Source organism: Penicillium expansum (assembly GCF_000769745.1).
Source record: "Penicillium expansum strain MD-8 chromosome Unknown contig261, whole genome shotgun sequence".
Classification (NCBI taxonomy): Eukaryota; Fungi; Ascomycota; class Eurotiomycetes; order Eurotiales; family Aspergillaceae; genus Penicillium; species Penicillium expansum.
This window is the reverse complement of record NW_015971315.1, coordinates 98,950-113,508: the sequence shown is the minus strand read 5'-3', so window position 1 is coordinate 113,508 and position 14,559 is coordinate 98,950. Positions and strand designations below refer to the sequence as shown.

The window sequence follows — 14,559 nt, the reverse complement described above, 5'->3', positions numbered from 1 at the left end:
TGAACTAGAGGGTCGATCCAATGTCGAGTCTCACATGGTTCTGTTCGGATTAGTATTTCGTTAGTCGTGCAATGAAGAGATTTACTCAAATGGCACAAGAATAATACTAAATCAAAGGATATAAAACTTTTCCAAAAACAAATCCATTATATGCATACAGACACAAGCGGACCAAGTGAGATTTGTAAAATACATGGGCAAAGAACACACAAGGAAAACCCCAGGATCCGATATACAGTTGTAAACGTGAAACACAAATTTGAAAGTCGGAGATAAGACAAGAGAAAGAAATGCAAGATAGAACCCTTATTTCGAGACGGAAGCAGTGGCGCGAACACGACGGCCGAACTTCTCAAGCTCGCCGATGATACCGCCGCCAGACAAGCTCCACTTCTCGCTCACCCACTGGTCATTGACGATCTCACGCAGCAAGCCGCTGCGAGCAAAGTACTCCATGAAGCCACGAGCCTCGTCGCGAGTGAGACCGCCCAGCGTCTGCAACTCGAGGGGGCTGACAGCCTTCTCTGTAGGCTGAAGCAGGTCCAAAACGCGAGGGTCGGCGTCGCTGTAGGCTGGTAGTTGCGGGTATTCCGGCGAGGAGGTGCTGATACCGGCCTGGCGGGCGGCGAGGCGCTCCAGGGCAATTTTGAGACCCGTGGGGTTGGGGTTGTTCGAGAATGAGGTGGCGTAAAGGAGGAGACCGCCGTTCTTCAGGGAATCGCCTTCCTTTAGCAAGGAGAGGAAGTGGTGGACGAAGGCGAGGTCGTAGGCGTGAATAGGCTTGTATTCAGCGGAGCGGTAGGCGCTCTCGGTCATCCAGTGGGCCAGACCATCCACGGCAACAAGCATAGGGGGGCGGGGCTTGAAGTCCTTTTCCAACCCTGCGGCGGGGGCAGTGGCAGTGAGCTCAGTCCAGAGAGCCTGGAAGACGCGCCAGGAGACAGCAGGGTCATTGAAGCCAAGTTTGGCGAGGTCTTCGAGGGTCGAGGAAGGCTTCAGCATCTTCAGAGCCGGGTGGTTCTGGGAGACCTTCAGGCTAGCCAGGAGCTCACGGTTGGCCTCGACGGTGCGAGTCAGCAGAGCCGAGGTCGCACTGGGCTGAACATACTGCAGGGGGTTGCTACCTTCGATGGCGGCGTAGGCGGTGTCACCGGACACAAGCTCTCGGGCTGCAATATCGACAGGTCAGCAGCTGCAAAATTGCAATACACACTAGAAAATAGTACTACTTACCATCGGGGATAGTGACCACAGCCCACTTCTTCAAGAAGCCCATGGCCATAGCCTGCAGCAGGTGCACGGTCTTACCAGACCCCTTCATACCAGTAACAATTTTCTTGACAACCTTGCCCTTTTGGACATCATCGCCCTCCCCAGAGATCTGCTCAAACAAACGACCCATCTCAATGGTATCACGTCGGAGGACCGTTCCAGGCCGGCGGAATATCGACCAGCCCTGCTTGGGCTTGAAGGCTTGCACTGCTCTCAATTGATCGATCATCGGCGCAGGCAACCCCAGAACGGTACCACGAAGACGGGAATCAACCATAGTCTCCGGGGAGAGCTCTAGCATGCCCTCAATCTCAAGGGCATTGGGGTTGCTCAGGACAATGCGTTTCCGCAAAGCCTTGCGCTCACCAACGGCCGGGGGACGGCCGCCGCGATCAGCAACCTTCTTCTTCTTCCTTCTCAAGCTGGTTGACTGTCTGTGCTTCACCGCAGTCAAGCTGTTTCCCTTCTTCTTGGCCGGCTGGGCATAGTGCACGGCGGTGGAGTGGAAGGGGGCGCTCGAAATCCGGGGCGTTGCGGACGGCGGGAGGAGTGCTCGCGGTGTCGGGCGAAGCCTCGAGAGGCAATTCCAGCACCACGAGGAGGCCATTGTTGTCAAAAACACCGGCGCGGCCAGTGAGGGGACAACCGGTGCTGAGATGAAGAGGTGGGTGGGAATTGAGTTGAGAGAACAACAGCAGTTAACACTTCGGTCAATAATTTGATGCGAAATCCGCCCGCCCTGAGAAGGAAAGGCGGTCGGGGTGCCTTAGTCATGGCAGAAAAGTAAAAGCGGCTGTATCTGATAACCAACTTTTTTTTTCTTCGGGCTGATACCAACCTTTGAACATCAACGGTCTACCAATACTACTAGTATCGCTATGTCTGATACCGAGATGGCCAATTCCGCACCTGCGGCTGGTTCCAAGATCGAGAGACTGTAAGAACCCCCTCTTCCCGAACCGGATATACATTCAAAAAATATATCAAAGAAAAATATAAACTAATATCCCATGTCCAGGCCTATCACCGTCTCAAAGCCCACACCCTACACATTCGATCTGGGCCACCTGCTTGTCAACGACCCCAACCCCCTGGAGCTCCCGGCGGACCAAACCCTGAACGACTCGCTGAAAGCGACAGCCCGCGATGGCGTTCAAGTTCTGATCAACCAGCTCCTGACAACCTGCGAGATCAAGACCTCCGTCGCTGACGGCGTGCTCCTCACTCTGCCAGCGCCTAACATCCACCTCCCGCGCCACAAGCCGCTGCCCGTCCCCAAGGCGCCCACGAAATGGGAGCTGTTCGCCCGCAAGAAGGGTATCGGCAAGTTCAGCCAGAAGCCCGGTGCCGCTGGCCAAGACAAGGAGCGCCGCAAGAAGCTCCAGTACGACGAGGCTACTGGCGAGTGGGTGCCACGTTGGGGTTACAAGGGCAAGAACAAGGACGACGAGAACCAATGGCTTGTTGAGGTTGATGAGAAGAAGTGGAAGAAGGAGGCTGAGGCTAATGCTGAGGGCGGTAACATTCGTGGTATCTCGCGGACTGAGCGCAAGGAACGCATTAGGCGTAACGAGCGTAAGCAGCGGTCGAATGAGAAGCGGTCGAACCCTGCTCGTGCGAAATGAGGGGCTGTCGTTGATTGAGCTTGTTTTTATCAGGTTCTTCTGTGCTCTTTTCTTTTTCTTTCACGCTTATCCTATGGCCTCTGGCCTTTTCCTGTCTTGATTCTTTTTACATCTCTGGCGTTGGGGTTGGAAGTCGAATGGGATTCTTCATGTATTATGGACATACTGTGATTCACCAAAAGCACTCTTATTGCATCTATCGATGGCCTTTACTCAATAGCTCGATAGCCTTGATTTATCTGTGTGAGACTAGGGATTATTGTAACAGAAATGATCTTGCTCGAACCGAAAAGTACAATTTTAAGCAAAGTTGGTCATCCCATGGCTGCGTTCCAAATGGAAGGTGCCTTGGGTGGTTTCCTTGAATGAGTTCCTCTCTTGATAAAAACCCTGGAGTTCCTATTCTTCCTCATTCTATTTACTCTTCTTCTTCTTCTTTGTCCTCTTCGTCCTCTTCACACATCTATGGTACAGCGAGGAAGAGGAAATTGCTGTCAACTTCATTGCCATTGAGGCGAAGTCCGATTCTGGGGTTTCATCAGGCATATCTATATGGGTAAGTGCCCTTTCAACTTCCTACTACTATGTATATATTGAGGAGAGACTAACTCGTCTGGTGGAGCCGTACACTGTCATCGTAAGGAATAGAAAAAGCACGATTGCACAGTGTACGGCGTATCGGCCGACAAGCACAACTTCTGGTTCGGAAAGCTCAATGAAGATTCAGAGGTGAGCTTATCCAAGCCATATTATTTATAGGTGGTCATATTCTAACACTACCAGTGGACTCAACGAATTGTGATGACCTATAAAGCCGAGTACAGAGAGGCGTACAGAATCATGATCAGCATGATGAGCAGAGCAACTACCATCTCACCTTCGCATTAGAAACTCCCTTTCAGCCAGACAGACGCATTCCCACGAGAGTTCAAGGAACCGCGTGAATCGAAGATCAGCTTTCATGTGAAGGACAACAACGTTGAGATGATGGAAGATACTTGATGAAATTGTTCTGACTTTCCTGTTCCTCTGTGATTTTGTTCCTAGCCTCATCTCTTCGTTGGTAATTGCACTCGACCCCTGTTCCATCTGTACTTTTTCCCCATGTATTATGTACAAGAATAGTCGGCCGCATTTTGGGCCTTGTGGTGGGTGTCTTTTTAGTAGGTCTTTCCAGCTGGTCTTCTTAGTTGGTCCTTTTAGATGTCTTTTTAGCTAGTCTTTTTAAGATGTATAGAAAGGCGCTAAGAAAAAGCTTACTTTGTGCAAGAGACTTTTCTACCTAGGTATATATAACCTTTGATTTGTAAGGCTACGGGAATTATCGTAACTGAAATGATCTTGCTCGAACCGAAAAGTGCCTTTCCCACTTTGTTTATTGTACAATCCTCGAAAGGAAACGCCAGATAGATACTTCAAACAAAAAAAGATGAAAATGGAAATGTAAACCCCCATTGCGGAACGGAGCAAACGGGCATGAAGCAAATAGTAATGATGGAAATCAATGTCAACCGCAGAGGGGAATCTGGAGATGTCGCAATATCAAGCAAAGCATGGAATGAAATTTGTTGCGCTTCCAAATAGACAAGAGACAGCGAAAAGGGAGAGAGACAATGCAAGTCAAGCCAAATGGCACGAGTAAACGAAACGGCCGGCCATTCGCCACTTTCAGAGTAAATGCCAAGAGCAAAAGATGTACACATCGAAAAGGAATATTGAAAGGGCATCTGATCCCAATATGAGACCAAACGACAATGAAGATATCGATTAATCATGCGGATAGCGGACGATGGATGTATCGTATCGGAGGTATGGAGAGAGGAGAAAGTGGTGGAGGAAGGGAATGCCATTCTGAAACAACTTGTCCAGTCCTATCTGGTCCTGCAGATAGAACGGATATTGGGCCAGCCCAGTTGGAAACAGGTCATAAAAGGTAGATAACGACATGAAGCTGTTTTCATCTGAGACAATTCTGTGTCAGGAAAGAGGTCTGTCGGATTTAGATTTTGATAGGAGAGAGCGGTGGGCCAAGCTCGGGAAGCTGAGAGATGCTCCGGTTGTGTGACGTCTCGATATTCTTCGGCGGAGCCTTTCGGGTGCGAGCAGTTGCTGGGCGAGCAGGTTCTGGGAGAGCAATTTGTGGGCGAGTGGTTGCTGGACGTGAGGTCGCCGGGCGAGGTGGCTCACGAGAAGGCTGCCGAGAAGGTTGTCGAGATTCTTCCCCGGCGCTGCTGCTGGAAGATGAGATGGCACGTTCATGGCTGGCAGAGGCCCGTTCCTTTGCCTTAAAGGCCTCCTGCTCTATCGAGACCCGTAGGTCGCGCGCGTCCATCTTTTTCTCAATCTCAAGATATTCCTTCTCGGTCCAGCATCCCTGCCAGCAGTTCTTCCAGTCGCATACCAAGAATTGGAAGCAGAATGCGTCGATCTTCATACAGGGCTGGAAGCAAATGCACAAGTTGCGGTAGTCCATTTTGTTCTGGTCCACGTATGAGTGAAGGAGGTTGAGGTGGCAGGTGATGGCGAAGAGGAGATAGTAATGGTATGGCGGTAACTTGGAGAGCTCGTCTTTGAGAAGCTGTGGTGCCGTTGTGGCGCCTTCGCACTTCATAGCAATCATTGTTTGCGTCGACTTGGGGAAAAGCTCATCTGGAAGTTCACGAAGCCAAGCTTTGAAGAGAGATCCAACCGTATTAATGTCGTAAAGATCAGGGACATCGAAAAGATCGATGTCGAGTTCTGTGTCAAATCGTCGTTGCCAGTGCTTGACCTCCCTACCACTACCGGGAACACGGTAAAGGCCCTCTTCCTCGCAACCCTTAAAATTTAGATAATCAATTGAGCGGTATGGCAAGGCGGGCATCCAGAACTCGGTCTTGTCTCGGCAGTCCTCGAGCTTCTTCGCAATGCGGGTCTTTCTCGCCTGCTCAATGAGCGGGAGGTTGATCACCGAGCATGTGTACGAGTCATCGGTGATCATCTCTCTCTCGTTGGTACTGCCGCTGCGAGTAATCTTGCTAAAGAATCCTTTCCCGGCCTTGCCAATACGGTCTGCAGTGCCGCTTGATGAAGACTTCAGATTGCTGAAAATGGTAGCCGAGGCGCCAGAAACTTGACTTAGCGAACCCGATGCAACCATGCTACCGTGGCTACGCTCTTTTCGCAAAGACATGGTGTCGGTATGGCGCTCAGGAGGCCGCAAACCTCCCTGAATGCTGCGTTCGGGTCGCGCAGGCGCAGCCGCAGTTGCAGTCGCACAACGGGGTGGATTCGCGGCCGTTGTTGCGCTTTGACTGAACTCTTCGAGTTTTGCCAGACCAGTAGAGGGGCGCCGGCGTGGTGGTCTGGGACCGGAGGAGTCGTCAACTCGAATAGAGCGAGATCGGGTCAAAAGGTTCGCAAATCGTTGTTTGTTTTTCTTCGGTATGGCAGACTCTAGATCTGTAGCGACCTTCTTTGTGCCTGTTTGCTGCGAATTATTTTGGCCTGAAAGTCCATCTGTAGTTATTTTGTTAGATATGATCCACATGGTTGACGAGGGAAACCAACTAGTCCTTTCGTTTCCAGTCGCACGGGCAAGTGCCCCTGGAAGGTCAGGCGTTGATTCGTATTGTTTCGAAGCAATTGGTGTCTTCCGTTCTCTGGAGCTGCCTCTGCTCTTGGGATGTTCGGTGGAATTCTCCGAACTATCTGAGCGTTGTGACTTGTGTGATGATTTCGGTGCTTTGAGGTTGCCAAAGAATGATTTCGAGGCATCGCGCGTATGCCTTGAGTCTTTCGGAGAAGGGAAATGTTGAGGAATTGCTGTGATACCGGGTGTGGTAGGCTCGGCGGGGCCTGTGCCAGGAGAGAGTGCGAGAGTAGGGCTGGTTGCCTTGCTGTCGGAGTCTTGCGCCACAGGGCGAATCGTTGCGCCTTTGAAAAGTGGAGAGCTCGATGCAGACTTGGGTGAACGTGGTGTTAAGGGGCTTAGTCCATCTGAACTGTGGTCACCTAGCGTCACAGGCGATGAGACCTTCTCTTTCTTCGACTCGGTTTTCCACGAGCTCAGATCGAGGTTGGGCACTGTTGAAGCTCGGTTTGACATGTTGGGCGGCAGTTGGACCCGGTCCAGGATGTATGCGAAGTTTCGGGGGTTGAGGCTTTGTGGGTCGTATGCCCCGTCACAGCTTCAGATGAATATGAATTGATTTTTGGGCTGTTAGATGTGGACTTGGTCAGCGCTGAAACCTAAGTCACGCATGCGGCTGAGAGGCTCGTACGGGTATCAATGCTCGGGGTCTGACCGTGTGGTGGGGGGGCGAAGCGACTTTCGAGGCCAAGTAATACTGGGAGTTAGGTGATGTCTACCTAAACGTCAAGTGCGGTGACGAAAGTAGTATGGATCAAACGAAGTATCGAGGACGCGGGATCTGAAGCGCCAGTTATAGGGTCAGCGCAAAATCAGAGACATGTGAAAGGAGAAGCAGAAGAGCGAGAAAAAAAAAGACAAGAGGTGAGACCGCAGATGACATATGCAGGCAAACCCCGAGTTAAAAGAAGCCACACCTCGACTCTTTGTTGACAGACAAGGCCAGGAACGAGAAGGCAGAAACAATGAAGATGGAGTTGCCTGATTCAGCTGATCACTCACCAAAATCCTCATGTTATGGTTTTCAATTGTTTCCACCGATGTCTCCAGATTTGTGAGACCGGGACTTGTTCAGTGCAAGTTCACTTTCCCCCCTCTTTTTAGGCGCTTCGAAGTTCGGGGATCGGCAGGGCGGAAGGGGGGGCGAGATAGGAGTTGTGGTGGATCAAGGTCAAAAGAATTCAATTTCGATGATGGTATGATGTATGATTTAGGAGTTATCAGAAGTCAAGAGTTATGAAAGGTGAAGAATTGAACTGTAAACAAAAAAAAAGGTCGCCAAAATCCAAGTCTCTCCTAATAGACTTAGCGGTACACTAGTCCGAGTAGAGACTATCAGACAAGCCACGCTAGTATTATAGAAGTCATAATTATTAGATCATATCAAAAATATTATACCCACGTAGCCCTGAATATATTGTTTTTTGAGACATTGACACCTTTCTACGTTCGGTATTATCTTTTTTTCTACTTGGGCACCTAAATAATTCTACAATTTCTACAATTTCTATGGATACAAACCAAAAAAAGAGTGGAATATATATTTTTATTATTTAATTTCATATCTGATCAACCCCTGAAAGGCGAAACGTCACTTTATCGACCCAAGGAACACCTTTGGATGATCCGAGTGTGACGGTGGAGAGGCATCATAAATATCTATAAATGGTTATAAATGGTTATAAATGGCTATGAAATAAATGTCCATCATTATCAACTTCCGTGGATGACATTTAGGCTTACTCAATTGGCATTGGCTCGCGTTACCCAAAAGAAAACTCTCAGACACTGGAGCTTTACGGGATTGGATTCTATTTGTCAAGTCCAAAGGTACTTGATACGACTATAGTGGGCTGTACGAAGTACACGAATGATCGGAGCTCTCCACTTTTGTAGGTCAGAGCCACGGAATGCGTTGCCTTACGTTGCAGTCGATGTGGCCTGTCATTGGTTGATCGGAGAACCAGTGACAGTACAATAAATCAGGTACCTGATTTCCCTTGCCGGAAGATCCATGGTTGTGCTTGGAATTGTTTATGGTCGCATATGCACCTGGGATATAGTACGTTAATAGACATATATAGTCCATCTATAGGGAGTATATACGGGGTAGTACCTAAGCTAATAAGCAACTACCACTTTATCTATGTATTAAATAGAACCCTATCCATATATCAGGGGTAGGACCTAAATAGATGCACAAACGTGTCCGTGTCCGAAGTGTGTCGCGTCCACTTTTATAAATTAATTCAGCCTGGTCTCGGGTCCAACCTTGGAACCTATATTCCCGCTTACCGGTAAAGACCTCACACCATGGATAAACTGTCTCCAGTGGAGAGATCCTGTTTTAGAGACAATTTTTTTTTCGAAAGGGGTTTCCATTGCCTATAATTGTGATACGGTGTGCATTGTTGGCCCAAAAAAATCTTTGTATAACATGGGAAGACTCGGAGCTATAACGCTGACAAAATACTCCAGGGCACCAGATGTAGATAGACTAAATATAGATACTGAATAATGGTTTCAATTGTATTTTAGAGTAATACTCTACAGCATACAATTCCTATTATGTACTATTTCTAGCACATTTTTTGCTTGATACTGCTCTTCCAAGGTTGTCTTGCACACCGCCCACCTATTTCGCATCCGAACGTGAGGTTCCATCCAATCTGAAACATGGCTGGAGATGTCAAACTAGCGCCTCGGGGATGACAATGCTTTTGGCGTGGTGCACGGGACATTTTGAGTGGATATCATTAGGCTTCTGCCAATCAATGTCGAGTATAAGAGTATCGCAGAATGTAACAGAACCTTTAGCGCTTGCCCAGGTGGATTATAAAAATTATAAAATTGATAAAAATATGTACTAGCCGAAACTTGGAATTGGCACGTGCTCATGCTGCTCACGTGAGAACGCACGGACCAATACCCGAAAAGCAAGACTACCGTCTTCAAGCTAAGCACCGGCATTAATTGTGTATTGACAATGATAGGTGCATAAATGATGTAGCTGGCAGCTTCACCGCCCTTTTACTGCCTTGTATTCATAGTCTCACAAGCTCCCAGATCTTCAATCTACTAACCTGCACATCTCTATCCAATCAGTGCTCATCTTCTGATCAGCCACCCCCCCCATCATTCCAAGACATGGCCCTAGTATCGGGCCCTGGTAGAGCCGGGGGTAGCCCCGCAGACTCTGAACTACATACCTCAAAGCATGTGACTTACATCAAGAATCTGGACACTGTGCGTGATCCTTGAAAGAAAATGCTGAGTGAATGATGATGATTAACCAACATAGAGAAAAGATGAGCTGGAATATTGGCTGACCGAGCACCTACGACTAAATGGTGTTTACTGGGGTCTCACAGCCCTACATATTCTAGGTCATCCGGATACGTTACCTCGAGATCAGACCATCGATTTCGTTCTCTCGTGCCAAAATGACAATGGGGGCTTCGGTGCTGCCCCAGGTCATGATGCCCACATGCTGTACACCGTCTCTGCCGTTCAAATCCTCATAACCATTGATGCTGTCGATGAACTCGAGAAGCGGGGCCGAGGCGGCAAGGAGAAAGTTGGATCTTGTACGAGAATCTCTCATATTCACTGATGCCAATTATGATCGTTTATGATCGTTTACTAAACCATTACAGTTATTGCAAACCTACAGAATGCAGATGGCTCCTTCATGGGCGACCAATGGGGCGAAACAGATACCCGGTTCTTATATGGTGCCTTCAATGCATTGTCACTATTGCGTCTGATGGACCTGGTCGATGTACCCAAAGCCGTTTCTCATATTCAAAGTTGTGAAAACTTGGATGGAGCTTATGGTATTCGCCCCGGTGCCGAGTCCCATGCTGGCCAAGTGTTCACTTGCATTGGCGCGTTGGCCATCGCTGGTCGCTTGGACTTGGTGAATAAGGATCGCCTCGGAGCTTGGCTCAGCGAGCGCCAGATCGAAAGCGGCGGCTTCAATGGTCGACCAGAAAAGCTTGCAGATGCATGCTACAGCTGGTGGGTTGGATCAAGCCTTGCCATGATCGACCGTCTGCATTGGATCGATGGTGAGAAGCTTGCCGCATTTGTTCTACAATGCCAGGTCAGTTAATCGACTATTGTGTGTGGAATCTATTGCTAACCCTTATTTAGGACCCTGATGCAGGTGGCTTTGCTGATCGACCGGGAAATATGGTGGATGTATACCACACAAACTTCAGCCTTGCAGGGCTGAGCTTATTGAAGTTCAATGGTCTTGAAGAAATAGATGCTGTTTAGTGAGCTGTGGTGCATCTGATGTTCTATTGTGTGGTTTGCTAACTTGGATGAATAGTTGTATGCCTAAGTCAATCACTACCAAATGCCTTGCGGGGTAATTCATCAGTTGATTGATGGATGGATCAATGATCAATTGATCCATATTGAAACCTCCCGCAATCTAATAACCCAGCGTTCTTCTCAATGGGCTATGGGATACAATGCGGGAGGAGAATATTGCCCACTTTGACTTATTCCGCTTCATACCCCTCTACAATGGCCAAAGAGCTGTTAAGACATCGTGGTACATGCACTTTGTATACACATTGTGTACCTAAAGATAATGATGAAAAGATGAATGAAAGTTATTCGGATAACATCCCGTGACTTACCCGTGACCCAGACGCTCCTTCCTTGGATGTCAATACACGATTGATAAGGAAGAGAGTTAAGCCCGTCCGCTTCTTGTTTATAACGCCTCATCTTCTTCCCCCCCCATCGCTCCTTCACCAGCTCCGTTCACACCCACTTTCTTGGCTTTGACACTTTGGTTGTTTTGCCCTTTCCATTTGCATATCATACTATCTGTTTGTTGCTTCCTTCAGGGCTTGCATCATGGATGACACCATCCTCGTGTGCAGTATCTGCCCTGGTCAGCCCCGGTTCAGCGATGTTTCTCACTTGTTGACCCATGCTGCCTCTAAGGCTCATCTAGCCAGCCACTTCAAGCTCAAGCTCCGCACTGACGATCCCAACTCGATCGAGCTTCTCAAGCAATACGACGACTGGTTCGACGCCAATGGCTTTGCGAAGCAGCTGGCTGCTCGCATGGCCAGCAAGGAAATTCGGAAGAAGAGAAAGTCGGACGAAGTATCGGCTTCCCAGACCATCAAACGTACAAGGAACCGAGCATCCGATGTCGAGCCCGAGGGCTCCAGCACTTGCAAAATCACAACCACCCCAGTCTCTGATTGCCTCGATCCTCGCCTAGCCGATTCCCACAATGACAAACAGCACCATGCAGATACAACCCTCACACCAACTACACCAAAGCGGTTGCCAAACAGCAATGCGGAATCTCGAACGGGTCCAATCCTCCGCTCGATGCGATCCTTGAATGGCACGAAGTCAAGCGTGTTGCATCCAGTGGATGCTTCAGGGCCCAGCGATGAAGCCCGATCATTGGCTTTGCCGGTGACACCGATACAACGCCGGCATAAACCGGACCCATTGGAAAGAACCTGGGCTTCCGGCAGAGATACCCCTGATCCTTTCATCGACTCTGGCAATCAGACTCAGGCATCGTCAGGTGACCCCGAGACTGACAAAACTCGGGCTGAAGAAATTGCAAGACTCAAGGGAGTTCTGTGGCCAGGCATGAATATTTTTGATTCCGCCACGGTGCAGATGCGTCGTCGGCGCAACCAGAAGAAGGATGGTGCTGTGTTGAGGATGATGGAACTTACTTCTTCGCTCGTGGAACCAACCGAACAGGTCTTTTCCCCACACGGCACCCTGTTGAAGGAGCGCGTGATCACGGGCAATGTAGAGGAATACAGCCCACTGAAAGGAGAGACTCCGATTCCCAGGCGAGGCCTCACTCGTACTAGGACTGTTCGTTTGACCAAAGCAGACCCCAACGTGCCCCGCGCTTTGGACAGAAAGCGACAGAAAATTGACAAAGACCGCAAAAACATTGAAGAAGAAACAGCCAAAGAAGAGCAAAAATCCCCCCGCCGCGCGCGCCGCGCGGCGGACCGCACTCACTCTTATGTTGGCGACGATGAAGAGTTTGGTTTTACTGTCAACACCTTTGGCAAACGGCCGAGGGGTGGCTTCGACGTTTTTGTTGATGAGGAAAAGGAAGAAGAGGAGAGCAAGACATCTTATCAGGAACTAGGATACAGAACGCAGTTTGACACATTGACCCCCACTCGCCTTGTTTTGAACGGAAAGACGAGCACCGGTATTCATGCCTCGAGAATTGGGCACACATCCCTTGACAAGGAAAACATCGAGCCTATTCTGAACCCGCAAGGTCGAATTGGCCCCCATGGTTGGCACTCCCCATTCGCTAAACGCACTGACCCCGATGACTTTGGATTCGGCCTTCCATACCTTTCTGATCTTGGTGATCCATACGACAGCTTTGACAAGGCTGGGTATCGATTCAACCCTCTACAAGCACCCTCAAAGCACCCTTTCTTTGACAGTCAGTACGAAGAGGAGCAAACTGCAGCCCAGAATGGCTGGCTTTCAATGAACCAGACAGTTCCATCCGAAGAAACCATACCGGAAGACGACCACTTTCCCACATACTACTTGACTACCGATGCGAACTAAATCTCTCGACCCTGTTGATCAACCCCAGATTAGTCTGCTGGTCAACTCTGCGACACAGTGATGCTATGCGATGTTTCCCGAAATGACCGAAGATGTTACGGATATCCAGAACCGAAAACCCAGACAGTGACAGTGGTAGCTTTACCATGATTTGCCCCCACCCGACAAACATAACTTGCTCACACCCAGGCTGATTGCTATCTTTCATCAATTGTGATTATCCATGGGGGTGTCCATTTGTATTTCTCATCCTTGTTGGGTTGTTTGATATGCTGTACAATATCATGATTAGCCAGTATCAATATGAAGAATGTGCATTATGGATGTTTCCTGTGCCGTTACGTATACACTGAGATAATCTTCTTAGAGGCCCTCTTGTCTTGTACAGCCCCAAGGCTGTTTTTGCACATTTGCCCTTCCATATCTTTTTGTATCTTATTTTGTAACCACTATATGTACAAGCAACTGGGCGTTTACTGATTTCATCCTAGGCCAAAGAAATACTAATGATTTGTCGCGATGCCGCACAAGTACCAGCCAACCACATACACACATCTAATGACAATCACTTGCCAAGCCCCGCCTCTGCAGGAAGAATGAAACTACCGTCGTCTTGCCCTCTGAAACCAGAATACGTATAATCATAAGTCGCCGGCGAATGAGCGGGTACACACCTTCAATCCCGACTTCCTATCATGATACCACCTACAGAGCTTTCGTTGGCTACAGGCTTGGCTACACGGTTGATGATCGGCAGTCAAGCGTTGGCTCTACAACCCAACTTGCTTGGAGATGATTTAGTCCTCAACGCTCCACCTAAAATTTGGCTATCTTTTAACACTTTTATATTGATGCAGCTTGTACTCGAGCTTAATATAGTCAGGCCCTTTGAATATCTAGTCACCAGGCAACATCATCGAAAAGTACAACGTTGGAACGGGGTGAAACAGGCTGTGATATCACATCTTCGATGTCTCGTCTTAAGCCATTCACAGCCATAAGATCTTGAAGAATCAAGCTAACAATTATGATGATAGGGCATTTCTAGTATATGGAGATAATCACCAACTCGCCATGAACGGTGAGGTACATCAGACGAAATCACCCGACTTCCTAACTTTGATGGCTCCGGGCAGTGCGAGATACATACAGTCCCATACCAATTGCTATCCTTATCTCTATATGCTACATGTCTACATGTATATACTGCTTTGGTCCCTTTATCCCCACTGTGAGAACGAGAGAGACCGTGAATATACTATGCACTACACATTCACCCAGATATATAAGCAGTTGTTAACTAGAATTCATTTAGATATTGAATCACAGTAACTTTAGTTTACAGGGCACTAGTAAGTAGCATCTATCTAACAACATGACCATGTACTGCTCCGATGACTGGCTAGGTTACTGGTACCACTGGAGGGC

The 14,559-nt window shown here is 48.6% G+C and overlaps 4 protein-coding genes across 4 annotated transcripts; 2 read left to right on the top strand and 2 right to left on the bottom strand.

Annotated features, from left to right (window-relative positions):
* Positions 1–306: 306 nt before the first annotated feature.
* Positions 307–1,879, bottom strand: PEX2_076030 (mitochondrial 37S ribosomal protein mS29; the record flags this gene model as incomplete). Its single annotated transcript, XM_016744873.1, has 2 exons — positions 307–1,169; positions 1,234–1,879. 2 exons carry the CDS (start codon positions 1,877–1,879, stop codon positions 307–309), a joined length of 1,509 nt encoding a protein of 502 aa, XP_016598356.1.
* Positions 1,880–2,150: 271 nt separating this feature from the next.
* On the top strand, positions 2,151–2,897 carry PEX2_076020 (ribosome biogenesis protein RRS1; the record flags this gene model as incomplete). Its single annotated transcript, XM_016744872.1, has 2 exons — positions 2,151–2,209; positions 2,291–2,897. 2 exons carry the CDS (start codon positions 2,151–2,153, stop codon positions 2,895–2,897), a joined length of 666 nt encoding a protein of 221 aa, XP_016598355.1.
* A 1,999-nt stretch (positions 2,898–4,896) lies between these two features.
* On the bottom strand, positions 4,897–6,984 carry PEX2_076010 (uncharacterized protein; the record flags this gene model as incomplete). The annotated part of the gene is made up of 1 exon (XM_016744871.1): positions 4,897–6,984. The coding sequence occupies one exon, from the start codon at positions 6,982–6,984 to the stop codon at positions 4,897–4,899; it is 2,088 nt and encodes a 695-aa protein (XP_016598354.1).
* A 2,691-nt stretch (positions 6,985–9,675) lies between these two features.
* On the top strand, positions 9,676–13,131 carry PEX2_076000 (geranylgeranyl transferase type-2 subunit beta; the record flags this gene model as incomplete). Its single annotated transcript, XM_016744870.1, has 7 exons — positions 9,676–9,774; positions 9,830–10,115; positions 10,185–10,633; positions 10,684–10,808; positions 10,865–10,903; positions 10,982–11,092; positions 11,394–13,131. 7 exons carry the CDS (start codon positions 9,676–9,678, stop codon positions 13,129–13,131), a joined length of 2,847 nt encoding a protein of 948 aa, XP_016598353.1.
* Between the last annotated feature and the right edge of the window lie 1,428 nt (positions 13,132–14,559).